The 18,319-nt window shown below is 39.0% G+C and overlaps 1 protein-coding gene across 2 annotated transcripts in view; it reads left to right on the top strand.

Annotated features, from left to right (window-relative positions):
* STAG1 (STAG1 cohesin complex component) overlaps positions 1 to 18,319 on the top strand; it is a 135,403-nt gene that overhangs the window by 79,819 nt on the left and 37,265 nt on the right. For both annotated transcript variants that reach the window (XM_063132354.1, XM_063132355.1), the window contains exons 4-7: positions 10,750 to 10,914; positions 12,268 to 12,364; positions 17,212 to 17,288; positions 17,741 to 17,945. In XM_063132354.1, the coding sequence (XP_062988424.1) occupies positions 10,750 to 10,914; positions 12,268 to 12,364; positions 17,212 to 17,288; positions 17,741 to 17,945 (544 nt within the window). The remainder of the gene's footprint in view (positions 1 to 10,749; positions 10,915 to 12,267; positions 12,365 to 17,211; positions 17,289 to 17,740; positions 17,946 to 18,319) is intronic.

The raw sequence follows: 18,319 nt of genomic DNA, 5'->3' as shown, positions 1-18,319 counted from the left end.
GCATTCTCCAAAAATATAGGTTGAATTCTGCAGTATAGGTTAATATTCCTAGATTCTACTGAAAATACCAATAGCATGAATAGGATACTGAATTTCCACACTCAGCATTCCATCCTATCTGTGGTTCTGCTTGCTCTATGCTGGAATGCTGCTGCTTATAAGTTCAGCTTCATGTCCTGCAGTTTGACAATTTAGATGTGGGTTAGGCAACCTGACATCCTCCAGATGTTTTGGGCTACAACTCCCATAAGCCCCAATCAGTTTGGCCAATTTAATTCAAAACATCTGAAGGGCACTAGGTCCCCTAACCTTGTTTTAGATGTACCTTGTGTAATTTTTTAGACTTCTCTAGAAATCTTTTATCTCCTACGTTTTCAGCTTCCTGGGTCATATGGAAGCACATAAACCATTTTTAGATACCCTTAGTCATTTTTAGATACCATTTTAGATACCCTTGATGAGGCACAGATATCATTATACGTATGACTAAGAAATGAAGCTTGAATTCTGCAAGCATAAATCCATCTTACTGACTGCTAGTGGAAGTGCCCCCTCCTCCAGATATGCTGGATTTTATTATGAGGTAAATTTCATGTCAAACATTTTAACAATTAGTGTGGTGTGAGCTGCTTCTCTACCAAATTTCCTATGTGGCTTGGAAGTACCATATCCATTATAGAGTGTACTTCATGTCTCCTGTTTTAAACAAGAGATGAGCAAAGAAGTGGAAAATATCAGTTTTTTCTAGCAATCTGTGTCTTAGACTACATATGGATTTCAAATTACAGGTGTTTAGACCATGTGATAAGTTATTTTTTATTGTGAAATTTCAACAAAAGAAAAAGAAAGGAAGGAAGAAATGTGCATCTGCCCATCCTCAACCACAGGCACCAGCTACACTCATTACACAACCTCTAGCAGTTTCTGTGATTGGAACACAGTCCGCCACACTGTGTTCCAATGATCGTTCATTGAGACAGGACGATTACTGCTATGAATTGTCCTCCCCTTCATCCATAGTGGTCTTCACTTCCTCCCTGATGCTACTGCGGGAGATCAGAATCCGCTCTTTCCCTCAGATGATGTAAGTGGAACAAATATTGCAAATGGCAAAATCGTAGGGATTAGAGATTAAAACTCCTCCAGTCTTTGTTACGGACCCTGTGTTTTCAAGGGTGCATCTATACTTAGCTTCCCGTGCTCCCACACATCATCAAGGGGTCATGGACTAAACCTTCCACTGTACTTCCTACATCAAGGAAGTTAGAGAACTTCTATAGAGTCCAAGAGGAAGACTGCTTTTTCCTTTTCAAACATCCCACACAAATCTGCATAATTGGGGAAGCATCTCAATCAAAGTCTAGGCAGAAACCTCATTCTGTTCCCGTCAACTCAGATGGGAGAAAATTGGTCTGCATTGGATGTGAGATCTACTTCAGAGTGGCTCTAGCACATAGTTAACTATTAAGCTTGCATGGCGGTCTATCAATACTTGAGATGGGGGAAAAGCAGTGACTTCCTTTAGCCGCCTCCCGGAAGATGTTAAAAAGCTGGCAGTGGTACTTCAGGCTGAGGTTTATTAGCCAGCAAATAAATACGACCAACATATAACTGATGCTCGCCACGATGTTGCTAAGGTGCCAGGCCTGGCTTAGAACATCAGGATTTAATCAAGAGGCATGATCAAGGGTGGAAGACTCCTGTTTGATAGAGAGGAACTTTTCGGTCCATCTTTGGACCACGTCCATCAGATGAAAACATCTGGCCACAAGATGGGAATGAGATCCTAATTCTCCTTGGCCTCCACAAACTATCCCAAACCATACTGGCAACGTCACGGTCAGTATGGTGTCGACCAGAGCCACCATCCTCCAGATCAGGATCGTACATAACCTTTCAATCTTGACAACCTTTTCAGGGTAAATACCGCCAGCCTACCTGTGGCAAACACCCCGAACAATCCAGACATCATCTTTGACTCTTACAAACAGTCCTGACCAGCTGACCAGCTCTTCTTAGACATGCTCAGACCATTTCCCCCTGTGGGAATTGATTACAACCAATAACTAGGTGCATTCCATCATCACTTGAGATTACTCCATCGAGTTAGAAGAAACCACTTCTACAGGGATTTTCTGCACCACCTGTCCACTCAAGTACTCAGACAAGAATTAGCCACACGTTTTGGAAAGGAGCCATAGAGAGAATTGCTCCCACTCAAAGATCACTGTTTTTTTCTTGAGATACTTCAACATCCCCCAAAAGGATCTCTGGCCTATACTTGATCTTCAAGATGTCAACCGCTAGCTACATCCTTCCAAGAAAGTTCAGAATGATACTCTCTTTTCCATCTTTCCCTTCTCTATGGTAGGGACTGGTGGCACCAAGAGTTTTCACAAAGTATATGGCAGTAGTCCCAGCACACCTGTGCCTGCAGGGAATAATTGTCGTTTCATACATAGAAGACTGGCTCTTCATCACTCCCATGTTCCACCACCTCCAGACCAGTGTCACCATAGCCTTAGACCTTCTCGAGTCTCTAGGCTTCCAAGTCAGTGTTAAAAAGTCTCACCTATCTCACCCCCACTGAAACACTAAAATTCATAGGGGTGTTTCTGGACTCCAGCCATGCACAATGCTTCTTTTTGAGAGTTTCAGAGAGAGAACATTAAAGAATAGTATATTTGCTTATTTCACTTGAATCTTTTACAAGTCTGCCTGGTGCAGTTTTTCATATCGGAAGCCTTGTCCAAACTGATAACTATCAGAAACTTTCTGGGAAATGCAGAAACTGAGATGTGGCATATATAGTTTAGTTGTGTATTAGTGAATTAACAGTATTTAATGAACTTACATAATTTATTCTGAAATGCTTGGCTTGGAATATCAAGTTACAGAGCAAAGCCTGGGGTTTGGGCAAGTGCTGTGAATATATGTGAAGTAATACAGTGGTAAGGGAAGTACAACAGGCAGAATGAGTTGGTGGGACCAAAGAAATAAGAAAGGTGGGAATATTGGTGGGAACTCCAAGGACAAGATTTAAGAGGGCTGAGTGGGGTATTGTTACTTCTTAGTAGGAGTGACTGAAAACAATGTATCCTAATGGACGGTGCTTAGTACGTTTGATAAACTATCTAATTCCATCTGTATGATATGAATGCATAGTTTGTAGTTTGAATTAGATTTCAACAAGTACGCTCTTTTCTTAATAGAGCATAAGGAAGAAAATAGTGTATTGAACATGATTTTTTAACTATCCTATTTCGTTTTGTTAGTGATGTTGAAATGCAGAATAAATGGAACAGCCTTTGCATACCTTGTGCATATACTTGCTATTATAAATGCTATCAGATATGCAGACCAAACACTCTGCTGCCACCACTCTGTGAGAGGCTTTCAGATAAATAATATCCAAGGGGTATATCCTTTTTTGGATTTCAGTTAATGAGGATTTGGATTACATAGAAGGGCAAAAGAGGAAACGAATGAAAATGTATTGGACTGAAACAACAAAAAGTAATGCTCCAACTGTAAAAATAAAAAATCCATTGCACCATTTGTAACGAAGAACACATTTGTTACTGGAATCTGAACAATGGAATCTAAGGGACGACAGACATATGGAAATGTTTGAGGAGGAAAACTCATGCTAAATGTGTATCTGTGTGGTAAGGTGGCCATTTATCATTAAACAGAGGAAAGCCATCACTCCAAAAGTATATAGATCTGCATAAAATGTGCATATGCTAATTTGTATAGGTGCATATTTGGAACAATTGCTATAATTAAATAGAAATTAAATACATCTCTCCATAGTGGGGGAAGACTATAATTATGCAGGTGCTTACTGTTGATGGTGCATCCCCTTCTTATATTATTTTTTTTAAATCTTTAAACTGGACTTGGACTGGAAAAGGTCTTCAAATAGAAGACTGTCCTCTGTAAAGTTGGACATATGGCCACCATATTGGGTGGGTGTGCACAGACACACAGAGTTGTTATATACGAAAACTGCATTATGATTTAACTATGGATTGTTAATCATGATCAACCCAGGAAGAGAACCCATGGTTTGTTGTTGGGTTGTGAACTCTGGGTTGTTCGTGGCTAACAATGCATATTTAAACCATAGTGCAGAGTTCGCTTGTAACAACACATGATTCAACATCAACTCACAATTCAATGATAACCATACTTAACCTGTACCCTGGGGTGCAAACCAGGTCTTATTAAAATGGACCACCGTCAGGGGCTAGAGAATCCCAGAGGGTTTTGGGGGATTTTCCAGCTGCTATGGCTGGCAGACCTATCAGTCCTGGCTATTCTCTGGGGTGCAGAAATGGCGTAGCTAGTCAATGGCCCAAGTACCCTCTCCTACTGAACAGAACCCATACAGTACTTTTTTCACTTGAACTGTGTACAGCGAAGCAATGGGGGAGACAGCTAAAACACAGGTGGAAGAAGACTTGTGATGTTGGCAAAAAATATTGTTGCATCTTCTCATTGTCATCCATCAGAGCTATTCTAAGTGGTTTGAGGCCTGTTGCAATCTGGCCCAGGAAGAGAGATCTTGGTGGTTTGCTGTGACATGTTTGCAAATCAGTTCATCTTCAAAGTTGCTCACATCCACCACGACCTACACTCCACAGTTGATGTAGTTCAATTAGTGAATGTATCCAGAGCACTTTGTGGTCCAGTTTTATTGGATTACTTTTACTTGTTAATGCCTGAGGATATGAACAAGAGACTTGGCCAAGTCTGGCTGACCACCTCTATTCTCGACCCATGGTCTTCTTCGCTCATTACATCTAATGAGAGAAGATGTCCATCTGCGTCCAAGAGATTTTAAGAGAGTAGGAGTGGAACCTGTGTCTCTTTAAAAGGGGGGGGAGGGGGGAAGCCATAACCCAACAGTTCCTGAAGATGCCTGACCCATTAAGCTGGACGTGGACTGGACAGCTCTTCAAATAGAGGATGATATCATCTCCTTCTTGGGCAAGGTGCTTAAGTGGGTGATCGCCAGCGAACTCCAGAAACTCTTTGATGAAACTGATTTTCTAGATCCATTTCAATCAAATAAGCTTCAGCCTGATTTTGAAATGGAAACTGCCTTGGTTGCTTGTGGACTGACTTCTGCTGAGACAAAGAGGAAATGTGACCATCTTTGTGGTTCTTTTAGATGTCTCAGCAGCTTTTGGTAATGATAATGGCATCCATCTGGATAAGCTATCCAAGTTGGGTGGTGAAGGTACTGTTTTGCAGTGTTTGTGCTCTTGCTTCTATGATGCTGTTCAGGGATTACTCCTCAACCACTTGGCAGTTATGCTTTGGGGTGCTCAAGGGATCTATTTATTACCCGCCCCCCAGCTGTTCAACATCTACATGAAACTGCTGAGTGAGAGCAACCACAGATTTGAACTAAGTGTCACCAATAGGTGGATGACACCCAGCTCTAGCTCGCCTTTTCATTAAACACACGTGAGACAGTGGGTATTTTAAATCAGTGCCTGGAGATGTTAATTGACTCCAATAAAGGGAGACTCAGTCTAGACAAAATTGAGGTGCTGTTAGTGGTGGTTCAGCTGTAAAGTTAAGTGGTGTTCAGTCTGTTCTGGAGGTTGCATTCTTCCCAAAAGATCAAAGTATGTAGTTTGGGGGAGTTCTTTGATTGAGCATACTTCGGTAACTTCTCACTTGGATTAAAGCCAGATTAAGTTGGTTGTTTGACCTGGATCTGTTCCCCCCATCTCAAAAATGAACAAAATAATATGTTTTTTAAAAACTGTAAGAAATATAGCTCATACGTTTGTTGTTCTTTATTGACAGCTAGCAAATGGATCTGGCTTCAGATGGGTTGGAGTAGTTTGTACCCCTATAGCCCGCTAATGAAGGGGTCTCTGCATTCCAGTCCTCTGAGGGAGTGGCTGCCCCACAGCAGGGGAGCATGGGCAGGAGTATAATTGTGTCCCTTGGCCTACTAGACTCTCCTGGTTTCAAACTTTAAGGACTGCAAAACTGTATGCTAGTTAGGGACTTCTGCCCCTAGTGGATGAAGATGTTAAAGCAGGCTTCAACCACATGCACACTCTCCCACGTGTGGTTGGCCAGGCAAAAATGGTAGCACATTTTAAACGGCTCTTGAAAACACCCTGATTCACAGAGGCTTTTCCTGACCTGTTTTTAATGTTTTATTTATTTATTAAAACATTTATATCCCGCCCTATATCACAAGGATCTCATGGGAGCATACAGATAAAATCATACAGATAAAATAGAACAATAAATATGCAATTCTAAAACAAATTAAACCATGAATATATTAAAACCAATATGCATTTTTAAACAGTAAAATCTAATTAAGACAGTGTGCAGGCTGATGGATTTAGCCATCAAAGGCACTTTTAAAAAGCCATGTCTTAACCTGGCTCTGAAATGAAGCCAGTGCCGGCACCAGTTGGGCCTCCAGAGGGAGGGCGTTCCACAGGTAGGGTGCCACAACAGAGCCCTCTCCCATGTCCCACCATAGCATATACGTCGCGTTGGTGGGGCATGAAGAAGGGCTCCTCTGACAGATCTCAGGTCTCTAGGAAGAGGCGTTCCCTCAAGTGTTGAGGTCCCAAGCCTTGTTTTTGCCTTGTTTTTATATGGTTTCGTTGTATTTTAATGTCAACCACATAGTATTTTAATATATTAAGCAGTATAAAAACAGTATAAATAATAAAAAATGGACACATTTAAATTAATGTCTTTTAAAAATAAAACAACCACTAGGGTGCCCTTAGTATGCACTCCAATTTTCAGCTATCTAGGTTTCATTCTCCAGGCCCTATGGTGCTAACGGACATATAGACAGATGCACTCCTTCTTTTATTGTTATAAATTAAATCAAATTAATAGCCTAGAAGTTATTTCTAAGGTTGGCCTTTTAGTGAAATAATTTAAAATTTAAAATTGGAGTGCTAGTCTATACGTAATTACTCAGAAGTAATATCCCATAAAGATGAAGATAAAAATCTGAAAATTGAGAGTATTAAGCCGTTTCATTAGCTTTTAGAGCAAGCTAAAAGTGTGGTATGTTTATATTTTTTCCTGACGAAACAAATTTTGAAGTCCTGATTTTACTGTAGATCTTCAGAGAGCTCTCATCTCTACTAATGGGACTTCTTGTCATTCATTTTAGTACCTTCAAAAAGTGCCAAGGTGGACTCCAGGCCTATCTAGTTCAGCATTCTGTTCCCACAGTGGCCAGCCAGATGCGTAATGTTCCTGCCCCACACACTCTGAACTGCCTTCAATAAAATTCCCAAACAAATGAGCTTTTCCTTTATTACCTGCATTCATCAGCTTATTATTCTTAAATCAAATTATCTCAAAACATTTTGAACCTTCTGTAGAACTTCACACTATGATTTGCCAGACCAATGGAGACTTAAACCCTCTCCTCTGTAGTTGGCAACAATTACAAAGGCTGCATTAAGGCAAGCTTCAGTTACCCCATCAAAAATAATAATGGGGCAGTAAAAACACAACCTCACAGTTTTAAAGATAAAATGCCTATCCCTTTTGACGTTGTGCTTCTCCCTGCCCCAATCCCCCATCCATTGTTTCGTCACTCGCCCGCTCCAAATGCAAATGGACTGATCATAAGTGAAATGAATCACTCTTCAAAAACAAAAATGTCTTCCCCTGTTGATCCAGTGTCTCATGACCCATCTTCCCTAATGGGTAGGGTAGGTTGGTTAGTGTCTGTGTTCCAGCACAGGGGCTAGTGAGGAGTAAGCATGCGTGTACTGAGCACTGTGGGTAGCAGACCCTTGGAAAGTTGGGCACTGGTGCAGCCGCTTCTACCGCACCATTGATAAACTGACCCATAATCTGACCCAATGCATTGTATGTGGGGTTGCTTTTGCAAATGGGCCAGAAACTTCAGTTAGTCCATAATGAGACTGGACAATTCAGTCATCTTATGCCCGTTGTTTGTCATCTATATTGGCTGCCAGTCAATTTCCAGGCCCCATTAAAAGTGCTAATTATAAAGGGCTTGGTGCCAGGTTACTCAAAAGATCCAAACCTTGTGATCATATTCTGAAGCCCTTTGCTGAATGAGATATGGCAGATGACTACCTGGGAGAGGGCTTTTTTGGAGGTGGAACCTCAGTTGTAGAATGCACTCTGTAGAGAGTGGCTCAACTGTCACGTATGGTCTGATCTTTTCAGTACCAGGTGAAGATTTTATTTTTATTTTTCCAGCCTCTAAAAAGATCTTTTAAAAATCATTTAGTAATTTAAACAGATTTAAATATCCATTTAGATAACTTTTGTGTTGCTGAGAGCTCCACTATATTGATTTTCGTTTTTGTTGTTAATTTTTAATGTTGCATTTTATATGTTGGTTTTACGGTTTGGATTTGGATTTTAACATTTTTATTATTATAAGATGCCATACTGGGCAGCATATGAATATTGTTGATAATAATAGTATGATAATAATGATGATTATAATAGTAAGCAAAAAGTGGGAAAAGTTGGCCTTTCCCCAGAATTAATAGCAAATCAAAGGTTGAAGATGAGAAACAGGAAGACAAGCCAGAAATACAATAATCAATATGTAAAATAAAGCCTGACCCACATTTTGGCAGTTTTCACAAGACAAAGCTGAATAAATCTTAACAGAGCTTGCCCAATGCATTTCACTGCCTGAGGCAAAGAACAAAATGGTGCCCCCCTCCGGTTCTCCTGCTCGAAGCTATCCAGACTGACAGCTGAATCTTCAACACTGTTGAAGGGATAGTGATGTCCCCTGCTGTACCTGAGAGCAGCATCCTATTTTAGGAAGCGAAGGGCAAGCCATATGGGGGAATACAGTTCTATCCTTCATTACTTCACCATCACTCTACCCCCACCCTCCCCAGTCATCTGTTGCCTAAGGCAGCTTTTCACTCTGCCTAATGGTAGTGGCTTTCTGTGGTTAAAGAGACTGCAAGATTTAGCACTAAAATTAATCTGACTAGAAAAAGACAAAGATTAATCTAAACAAGACTCTGTGGAAGGCAAAGAGGAACAGAAATCACAAATCGGGGGAAATGTTAGATTTAGGTTGAATAGCTAGAAATTCTGCCTGAGGCGTATTGTTGAGGTTCAAATGTAATGGCGAGACTATGATTTAGCTGTCAGGAGCATGCTTGCAGAGTCTCCCCTCATCTGTAGTAATTTTCCATTTCCTGGTTTATGGTAACAGAATCTGTCATAATGTCTGAGTCACACAAAAACTGTTATTGCTCACTGTAATTTGCTTTGAGCCACAATCAGTTTCCTTGATTTGGGAGTCACAGCAAACTTGGTTACTGTCAACCAAGAAGTGGAGGGAAAAATCAAAACACATGAAATGAGAAGGCAGCCTGTAGGACCCATAGTTTGGTTGTGACATGTGAACTGAGTGATAAAATTTCAGATATTGGGCAGTATCCTATGCTGCCTGGATGCTACCAAGAAGTCATGCAGCAGGGAGCTAGCAGTTATTAATGCAACTGGAAACTAGTAGAAACTGAGGAGAATATGATAGCACTTTTCAAATACCTAAAGGGTTATCACACAGAAGAGGGCTACAACTGTTCTTTATCGTCCAAGTCTGTAGGACATGAAATAACGGGTTTAAGTTACAAGAAGGCAGGTTTTAGTTGAATATCAGGAAGAACTTCCTGTCGGAGCAGTCAGATAATGGAATCAGTTGCCTAGGGAGGTGGTGGACTCTGTCATTGGAAGTATTCAAGCAGACTTTGGACAACCAGCTGTCAGGGATGCTTTAAACTGGATTTTTGCACCAAGCAGAGGGTTGGACTTGATGACCTAAATGCCCCCTTCCAACTCCATGATTTATGGAACACTTATTTCCTATTCAGGATGATCCAGAAACAAGCATTTCCACTAGTTTCTGGGGTTCTTTTACAAAGTGCAGTGGGTTCTACTGGAGAAACAGAAATAGAGGGAGTGCAGTGGTCATATAGGAGACTGCCTGCAATTAGATTGGAGGTGTAGGGTAGACAATTTTTTGCTGCTGTATTTTTCCACAGAAAATGTTCCATTTCTAAAAATGCAGTCTTTCATAAAATTTAATGAGTGATAATGGATAATTAGTAAGATTCAGATTTGTTTGTAACTAGTCTTAGAGCCACTACAAAGCATTGATAGTAATCATGTTCATTATGCTCTGCTTGGTTTTTCATTCTATTTAGATTTTGTAGCTAAAAATAATGCCATAACATATATGATCAAAACTTTCAATTTGAGTTATGCAGCCTTTTTATATTTGTCTCACACATTTAAGCTTTGTGATCATGAGCTTTAGCTTTCTGAAAACCCATATGCAGACGTACTCCTCTTCTACAAATACTGCTTTGTTGTACTTCCAGTGTAGTGTAGAGCTGGGAAAAGTACAATTGTGTGGCATGGCTGTCATTTTTTTAAAGCACCCTGAACTTTTTAGATGGACATTGCTAATGAAAATAAGAATAAACTACAAAAAAATCTGTTGAAATCTTATATATTCTAGGTAAGTATTTGATGAATGCTATGTTGCTGCCTTAAGGTGCATTTAAAAAGTTGTATTTTGAATGTGCTGGCTTTCTTGCTGAGAATTCAAAACTTGAGGCTCTTCATTGTTCTTTATTCAGCACTAACACAAATGTATGCATAAGTTACTGAATGTGTTATAAAAACATCATGTTTTCCTCTTGTTCTTCTGTTTCCCAGTCTGCCAATAAGAAGCCTCGAAAGACCCCAGCAGAAAAGTTTCGTTCTGAAACTGGACTTAGAGGAATAGGTCGAGGAAGAGCTAATGGCCACCCACAACAGAATGGAGAAGGGGAACCTGTCACTTTGTTTGAAGTGGTAAAGATGGGCAAAAGTGCTATGCAGGTAAAATTATGGATGCCTTGTGCTGCTTCCATTAAATTAACTGGATGTTGTTATATCTTAGCACTTTAAAGGGAAATTGTTTAAAAGGGATTTTTTCTGTGGATACTTAGTAGAAAGTTTAAGTCTTGCACTCGAATGAGGTGTAATATCCAGGATTCAGGACAAGGTTTTGTACATGTAAGACCTAAATTTATTGAGGTAATTATAGCAATCTACCAGGTAGCTAATATACATTCTCACAAAGTACTCTAGGATCAGGCCCCACCTATTCTTACTCAAAAGTACTTAAACCAGCAGCCATGTAAACTCCCAGTAAGAATACTTGCATGACCAACTTTTACAGCTATTGTGGCTTTACAAGAGATGGTTTTCATTATGAAAGGTAATGTATGTTGGTTATATGGGAATAAAATCAGCTTAATTTGTTTCAAATTAACTCATTTAATTTCACTCATTTCTCTTGGTTATCTGATTACTGGTTGAAAACCAATATATTAAGAACATAAGAGGAGCCATGCTGGATCAGACCAAGGGTCCATCTAGTCCAGCACTCTGTTCACACAGTGGCCAACCAGCCATCATTCCAAAGGAGAAAATATTTTATATGACATGTTTTCACAGTTTTCCAACTTTTCCATCAGAAAAGTTGGGGAAAAGTTTTTGGTGGGAAAGTTATGTTTTCCCCTCCTTTTTCAGGTTTTTCTCAGGCCTTCACATCTACAGTAGTTACTCCTCTGAATGCAACACATAACTATGGTTAGTTTCAACAAGCCAGCTTAATAGCCCATGTCTTGAAGTTGGCTTGTTTGAAATGAACCACAGTAAGTGTTAACAACAGTTTGTCGCTCCAGATGATATGCGCTGTTTATGTATTGGATATATTTTTTACATTATTCGTATTGTAAATGTTTTAATTTTTTAATATTGTAGCATGTTTAATTATTTTTTTTAATTTTTGTATAGCTCTATCTGTTTTAATTGTACATGTTGTGATTTGTAAAGCTGCCTTGAGTCCCAGAATTGGAAAAAGGCAGGATATAAATATAGATGATGATGATATGAATAACCAAAAATGAAAGCAAAAGCTTCTGAAGTCCTCCTGGACACACGGGGAAGGATGTGAGCCCAAGGTTCACTATGGCTTGTTCCTGCTCATGTATGTCATACTAAACCTATGGTTTAGTGTGATGTGCAGATATATCCAGGCATTGTGTGAGGGGTTCTGTCTACCCAAGGTTGAATATTGTGAGGAGCTTTCTGAATTTATCTTTGTTTTTTTAAAGGCTCAATTAAAAACTATTTTGTAAATATTCTGAAATGAGTGTTTATATATTCCTTTTCTTTCATTGACAGTCTGTGGTGGACGACTGGATTGAATCATATAAACAAGACAGGGACATAGCACTTCTGGATTTAATCAATTTCTTCATCCAATGTTCAGGATGCCGAGGTACAGATGAACAATAATTATTACAAAAGTGCTCTAAATCTGTATAACCCATCATCCAATGTGGTTGGGTGGGGGTGGGCAGAGTGTAGTATGTACAGTACTACCTCAAATCTTATATATTTATTATATATTGTGTATTCAGGCCTTTTCCTACAAATGCAGATCTCCAGAGAGAATGATGTTGATAGTCATCAAGAAACAAGAGATTTGAAAGTATTTAATGATCAAGCTTAGGTATGCATTTCAGGTTTCCTGGTTAATATATAAAGACTTCCAGTTAAATGCAGCTAGTGCTACCACATTTCTTAATGTATTTTTTTTCTGAACAGTTTTTTCATAAATAGGACATTCTCCCCCTCTCAAGTATTCTTTCAAAATGGATATGTTATGGTCTTCAGTGTAGAACTTTGGTCATGACACTTTCTAGTGCTTCATTTGTCTTTTTAAGATTCTGTTAAATCTAGTCCTGAGTCTTATTTGTCAAAGTCATAGGGGCCAAATTCTGTTTAAAAACAAAGCAAAATAAAACAATTGAGATACCTCAAACAAAGCCAGATCGCAATTAAGGAAGAGAAGGTTGTAAGAATCTGAGATGATTCTAGCCCAGGTAATATTCTGAAGCCTTTAAATTAGAAGATTTAAATTCGCTTGGCTCCAAATATGCGGATTAAAGCCTGGTTTTATTGGAATGGCAAACTCAGCTGTTTGTGGGAGCGAGGATGATAAAACACACAAACTAATAAACTTGTGGTTTTAAAATTAGAAGGCATTGTAAAAGGTCAAAAGAAACATACCAGCAATCTTCATGAACATTATCTGTTCTAAGAGAGAATAGTTTCTAATGTATATTTTCATACATTCTTGAAAATTGGGTACAGATTCTAAACTGGAATTTACTACAGGTAAAATTTTATTAGGAATAAAATTGGGATGATGATTAACAGTGCTATTTTCACTGAAATGCATGTTAATCTTAAACTCTGGAAAAGCTTATTGACACTTACTGATTATATTAGTAATCAAAACAAGCTGATTACTATCATCATACAAATTGTAATTAATAAAAGAGCTTTCTTTAAGTGCTAAGGGAAGGATTTTTATTTTTTAAATCAAGGTCAGTACCTGTTACCCAACATTTTTAGATTGTGTGTTCCAATTCCAATACCTGATAAAGGGACTCGACTGTTTCTGCAAGATTACGCTTGAACTAATTCTTTTTTTCTTTTCTGCTGAAAGCAAGTCAATTGGTTCATTAGTATTATGCTCCATGTTTTGTGATTTCACATTTCTGTTACTGGTAGCAAGTCTTGTTTCTAGTAATTAACCACCAATAATTGTCACAGTATTCTTTAAAAGCAAAGTAGAATGGATTCTGTTTCAACTAGATCTAGTGATTCTCATGAATAGTTCTGCAATATTAAATAATAAATCAATACCAATACTGTCTTAGAAACAGGAAAATAATAGACAAAGAACAACTTGACCTCATAAGTGTTAAACATTTACTCATAGGCTGCATTTAGACAACACGATAGTCAAGAGTGGGTAACAACTCAACAGTTGTTTATCTAGGGGGTACACCCCACACAACATGATAATAATCAATTGTAGTGTGGATTAGGATCAGCGTTGAGTTGACTATTTGTCCATGCTGAGTTGAGTCACTCATCCCCCACACACTCTCCCCCCTCAGTCCTCCCACTAGTATCCCATCAGCCATTGCTATTGAAAATCTATCCTGCAGGCTAGACTAGAGCAGCAGCCACTGCTTTGACCTCTCTTGCCTTGTGACTCTGCGGCTGACGAAATAACCAACGGTGGCCGAGGAAATAACGGTGCCCTCCACATAACACGATAACCAATGGTGGTTCAAATAGCGTTGGTTATTTCAGCCAAATGACCAGCCATTGGTTATAACTCCCGCCACACAACACGATAACCCAAGGTGGGTTAAATAACTAACCGTTGACTATTTAAATCACCATTGGTTATCATGTTGTCTGAACCCAGCAATAGCCAGTTTAATACAACTGAACCCATGTTCAGAGAAAAGCCATTACAAGTTTGCATTTTACCCCAAATTCAATTATTTCTGCAAATATGGTATCTTTAAAAAACCTTAAATAGGAAATCCCAGTAGAATAAGATGTGAGAGATCATCTGAAACCAGATAAATCTAATATTTGATCATATAAAGAGAAGAAAATTGTTGCTATCACCTGATTGCATTCCAAACACAATTATATGGAAGGGTATCCAGTGTAAGTACTGTGAGAATAACTGTATACTTTTGTATCTGGTGTATGTAAATTTCTTACTGCCTTTTGAGAATGCTATAAATACAAAAGGCTCAGAGAAGAGGTCTCTAAAATGTGTGATAATCTTTAGTTGTGTGTATTGTCATTCCAATAATTGTTGCAGTGCAGAGTTCTCCGCACATAACTGACTCTTTTCTTTCCACTTGAACTTGAGTAGACTCTTGTCAAACCAGAAAATGCACTGTTAAACACAAGGTAGTTTAAAATGTGAGTTGTCTGTTCAGATGAGTTGTTGGATTGTCTACATAAGCAAAAGCATCTAGCTGTTTGTGCACAGCCCATACTGTATAGCTTTTTGACTGGTACAGGACCAGTATGTTTTAATAGAGTATCAGAAGTAGGAATGACTTGTGGATGTTAATCCATATCTCGAAAATTATAACAAGATGTGGTCTTCGCAGGACTAATGTTACATTCACTGTTGCAATTAAACTGCTACTAGTTTTTCCCCTTCACGTTTATCCTTCATAGTTCCATGTGTAGTAAGATAACTAATGTTTATGAATAGCAGTTTTGATTCTAAGCCTACTGTCCTCTACTGGGTAAATGTAGAGTGCTGGCAGATTGCCAGGCTATAAATAGAGTCATCACCTAGTCAGAGGAGAATATGAAATTGGAGGACTCGGCAGACCTGAGACGCCAATAAATTCGCTTGATGAAAGGCTTAGAGAAATATTAGCAGAAATAAGCTCTGATAGGGTGTGGAGTGTTTGTAGTGTTCAGCAGCACAGCCTGAAGTCTTACCAAATTGATAGTGAGCTCAGTGTTATGGCACTGAAATAAAAAATGTGGAAGATCTGAATAGACAAGTCTGCATGGTTTTGAAATCAAGGTCTGAGCTAGCAAAAAAAGAGAAAGCCTATCAAGAAAGCTGGACTTCAGCATGTATAAATAGTCATTTTGCTCTTGTTTGCCCTTTTCTGTGCCGAAGTAATACTCTCAGTCTGCCTCTACATGTCCTTTAACTAACCTGTCTTGGGCAATGCTGCCAGCCATATTTGGGTTTGCCTTGTTAATGCATTTCATAGATGTTTGTGAAAACACCCACTGGGGAAGGTTGGGACTGCTTGCAGGAGCAAAATGTGTTGTGTGACCCAGACCTTACTCACTTGGATTGGTGAAATAAGTCTGTTTGACCTGCCTAGTACATTTAAATGCTGATTGTAACCTTTCAGATCACAGACGTGTTCCTCAGGTTTTGAGGTGTGGAGTAAGAAAGAGGGGAGGAAAGGCCTACAAAACTATTGTTAAATAGCCATTTCCTAAGTTATGGAAGTTAACTTAGGACATCTTGTTTCCCTCTTTCCTGACTGTAGAACTCCTCTTTTGAGACGCTAAATAAGTGATTTTTTGATAAAATTGCCTTAGATAAATTTGTATTGGAACAACACTTGTTTATATTTTCCTACACAAGTACATGGTTATGTAACTAGGCTCAAAAGTCACTAAGATTATTCAAGAGCGTCTTCCATTGTCTGGCATACTTCTTGACTTTTCACATTCAGTTTAAAGGGTTAAGAGCATGGGTGGAGGGGCAGTTCCTTGAATGCATCTCCCACTGCTTCCATCCCTGGTGCCTTAATGTGGTAGTGCTAAGAGAACTTCCTAAGATTCTGTTTTTCAGTCTCTCTGAGGTTATTTAATGTACTAGGTTTGTTTCTGGGTACGTAGTGGCTCGGTTCACATTTAAGGACAACTCATAGGTTGTTTAAACCACAGGTTGTCAGGGATGTGTTTCGCTTTGCATCCGCTTTCAGCAACAACCCAGGAATGCTGTGTTCCTGAATGGTTGATGCAACACGTGAACCCAGAGTTTTAACCCAACATCAAGCCATGGGATGCTGAAAGTGGATGCAAAGTGGAAGCAGCGAGTGTTCAGGAAGCAGCACGTTTACTTGTTCCTGTGTGGCCTACTGATTCATGGGTTAACCATTCCATGAATTGGTGTTGAGCATGAACCAGGTCAGAAATATCAGTGAAGAGGTGTTCAGATTTGGATACTCTGTCTGCAGATGCAAAGTGGTGTGTGTACATTCTAGACAGGAATTTTAAAAATATCAGTCAGATTCATACGTTATTTATAAGCTAATGCTCCTTTCTTAGGGTTCAGGACTTTCCCCTTCTATTACAAACCCACCTATCCAAGGAAGGATAATCTGCCTAGACAAGGGGAACAGAAACAAAACTTTATTTTGTGAGTTTGACTATGTAAAAGACAGACTGATAATCTGTCCTCCCCTAGTTCATGAGATGTGTGCAGATCTAAGAGTGATATTCCTGAGAAATAGACAGAAGGTCATCCCTTACTGTTCACTTGGTAGAAGTTTCCACCCATCTGTTCTGGAATACTCATCAGTAATGCCAAGTTTTATTGTTGACCACTGAGCATAAGCACAGGATGAAATCTGATGGGCTTCCTTGTTCACCATCATGTTCTTTAATGTGTGGTTCAGAATTTTCAAGATACGTGTTAAAGCAAAATCTTTAAATGCAGTAAAAAAAATATTATGCTTACTCATTTTATTACAGGCACTGTGCGGATTGAAATGTTCAGGAACATGCAAAATGCAGAAATTATCAGGAAAATGACTGAAGAATTTGATGAGGTATAGTATTAAAGATTTAGAAATGTTTTGAATTTGAAGCAAGTGTGCAAGGAGTTATTGAACAGAGAGCTTTATTCTGATGATGAATGCTCTGCTTATTTAAGGAATTACACTAAATAAATTAGTCACATATGCATTTAGGTAAGAAAGAGTGGAGTGTTCAGAGATGTGAGCAGCAGCTATCCAGATGCAAAGCAGTGGCACAGTCCAGCAGAACTGAACATTTTAAAGTGTGTGTGTGTGTGTTTATACAGACAGACACACACACACACGTATCAGGATTGGAATCAAAGCACCCTTGGTTGAAACCACTAATTCTATAGGTCATTTAGATTATTCAGATGGAATTTAAGTTGTACTTCGTAATAAAACACCATATTTTAGGTTAAAAACAACATGACTGAAAGCTGAACGTATGTTTAATGTACTATGTGTATTTTGTGTTCCCTCAGGACAGTGGTGATTATCCACTTACTATGCCTGGCCCACAGTGGAAAAAATTTCGATCAAATTTTTGTGAATTCATAGGAGTTCTAATACGACAGTGTCAATACAGCATCATTTATGATGAATATATGATGGATACAGTGATCTCACTTCTGACTGGCTTGTCAGATTCGCAGGTCCGAGCTTTCAGGCATACCAGTACACTTGCTGGTAGGTACATCTTAAAGACAAAGCTTCCAAAGTTATGCAAGCTTTCATTGTAGTTAGGTTTGTATCCCAAGAATTTTGAACCTTTATCATCTTCAGAACAATTTCTTCATGGGACTGAACAGCAGCCATTCACTTATTTGGGAAAAAGTAAAGGAGTGTACTTGGATCTTTATAAGCTCACCCTCAAATCCATTTCTTAATGTGATATTCTAGTGTGAGCAAACCTAGGAATTGAATTTTATATATATTGAATTACAAGTAACTATCAACATGACAAACTATATTTCAATTATAAAAGAGAATGGTTTCTATGGGAAGTAAATAAAGGACCTGCACCTGGATGCATGGTGGGGGAGGGTTCCTGCCCCAAATCC

The sequence above is a fragment of the Elgaria multicarinata genome, chromosome 8, assembly GCF_023053635.1.
Source record: "Elgaria multicarinata webbii isolate HBS135686 ecotype San Diego chromosome 8, rElgMul1.1.pri, whole genome shotgun sequence".
Lineage (NCBI taxonomy): Eukaryota > Metazoa > Chordata > Lepidosauria > Squamata > Anguidae > Elgaria > Elgaria multicarinata.
This window is presented reverse-complemented; position numbering and strand designations above follow the sequence as displayed.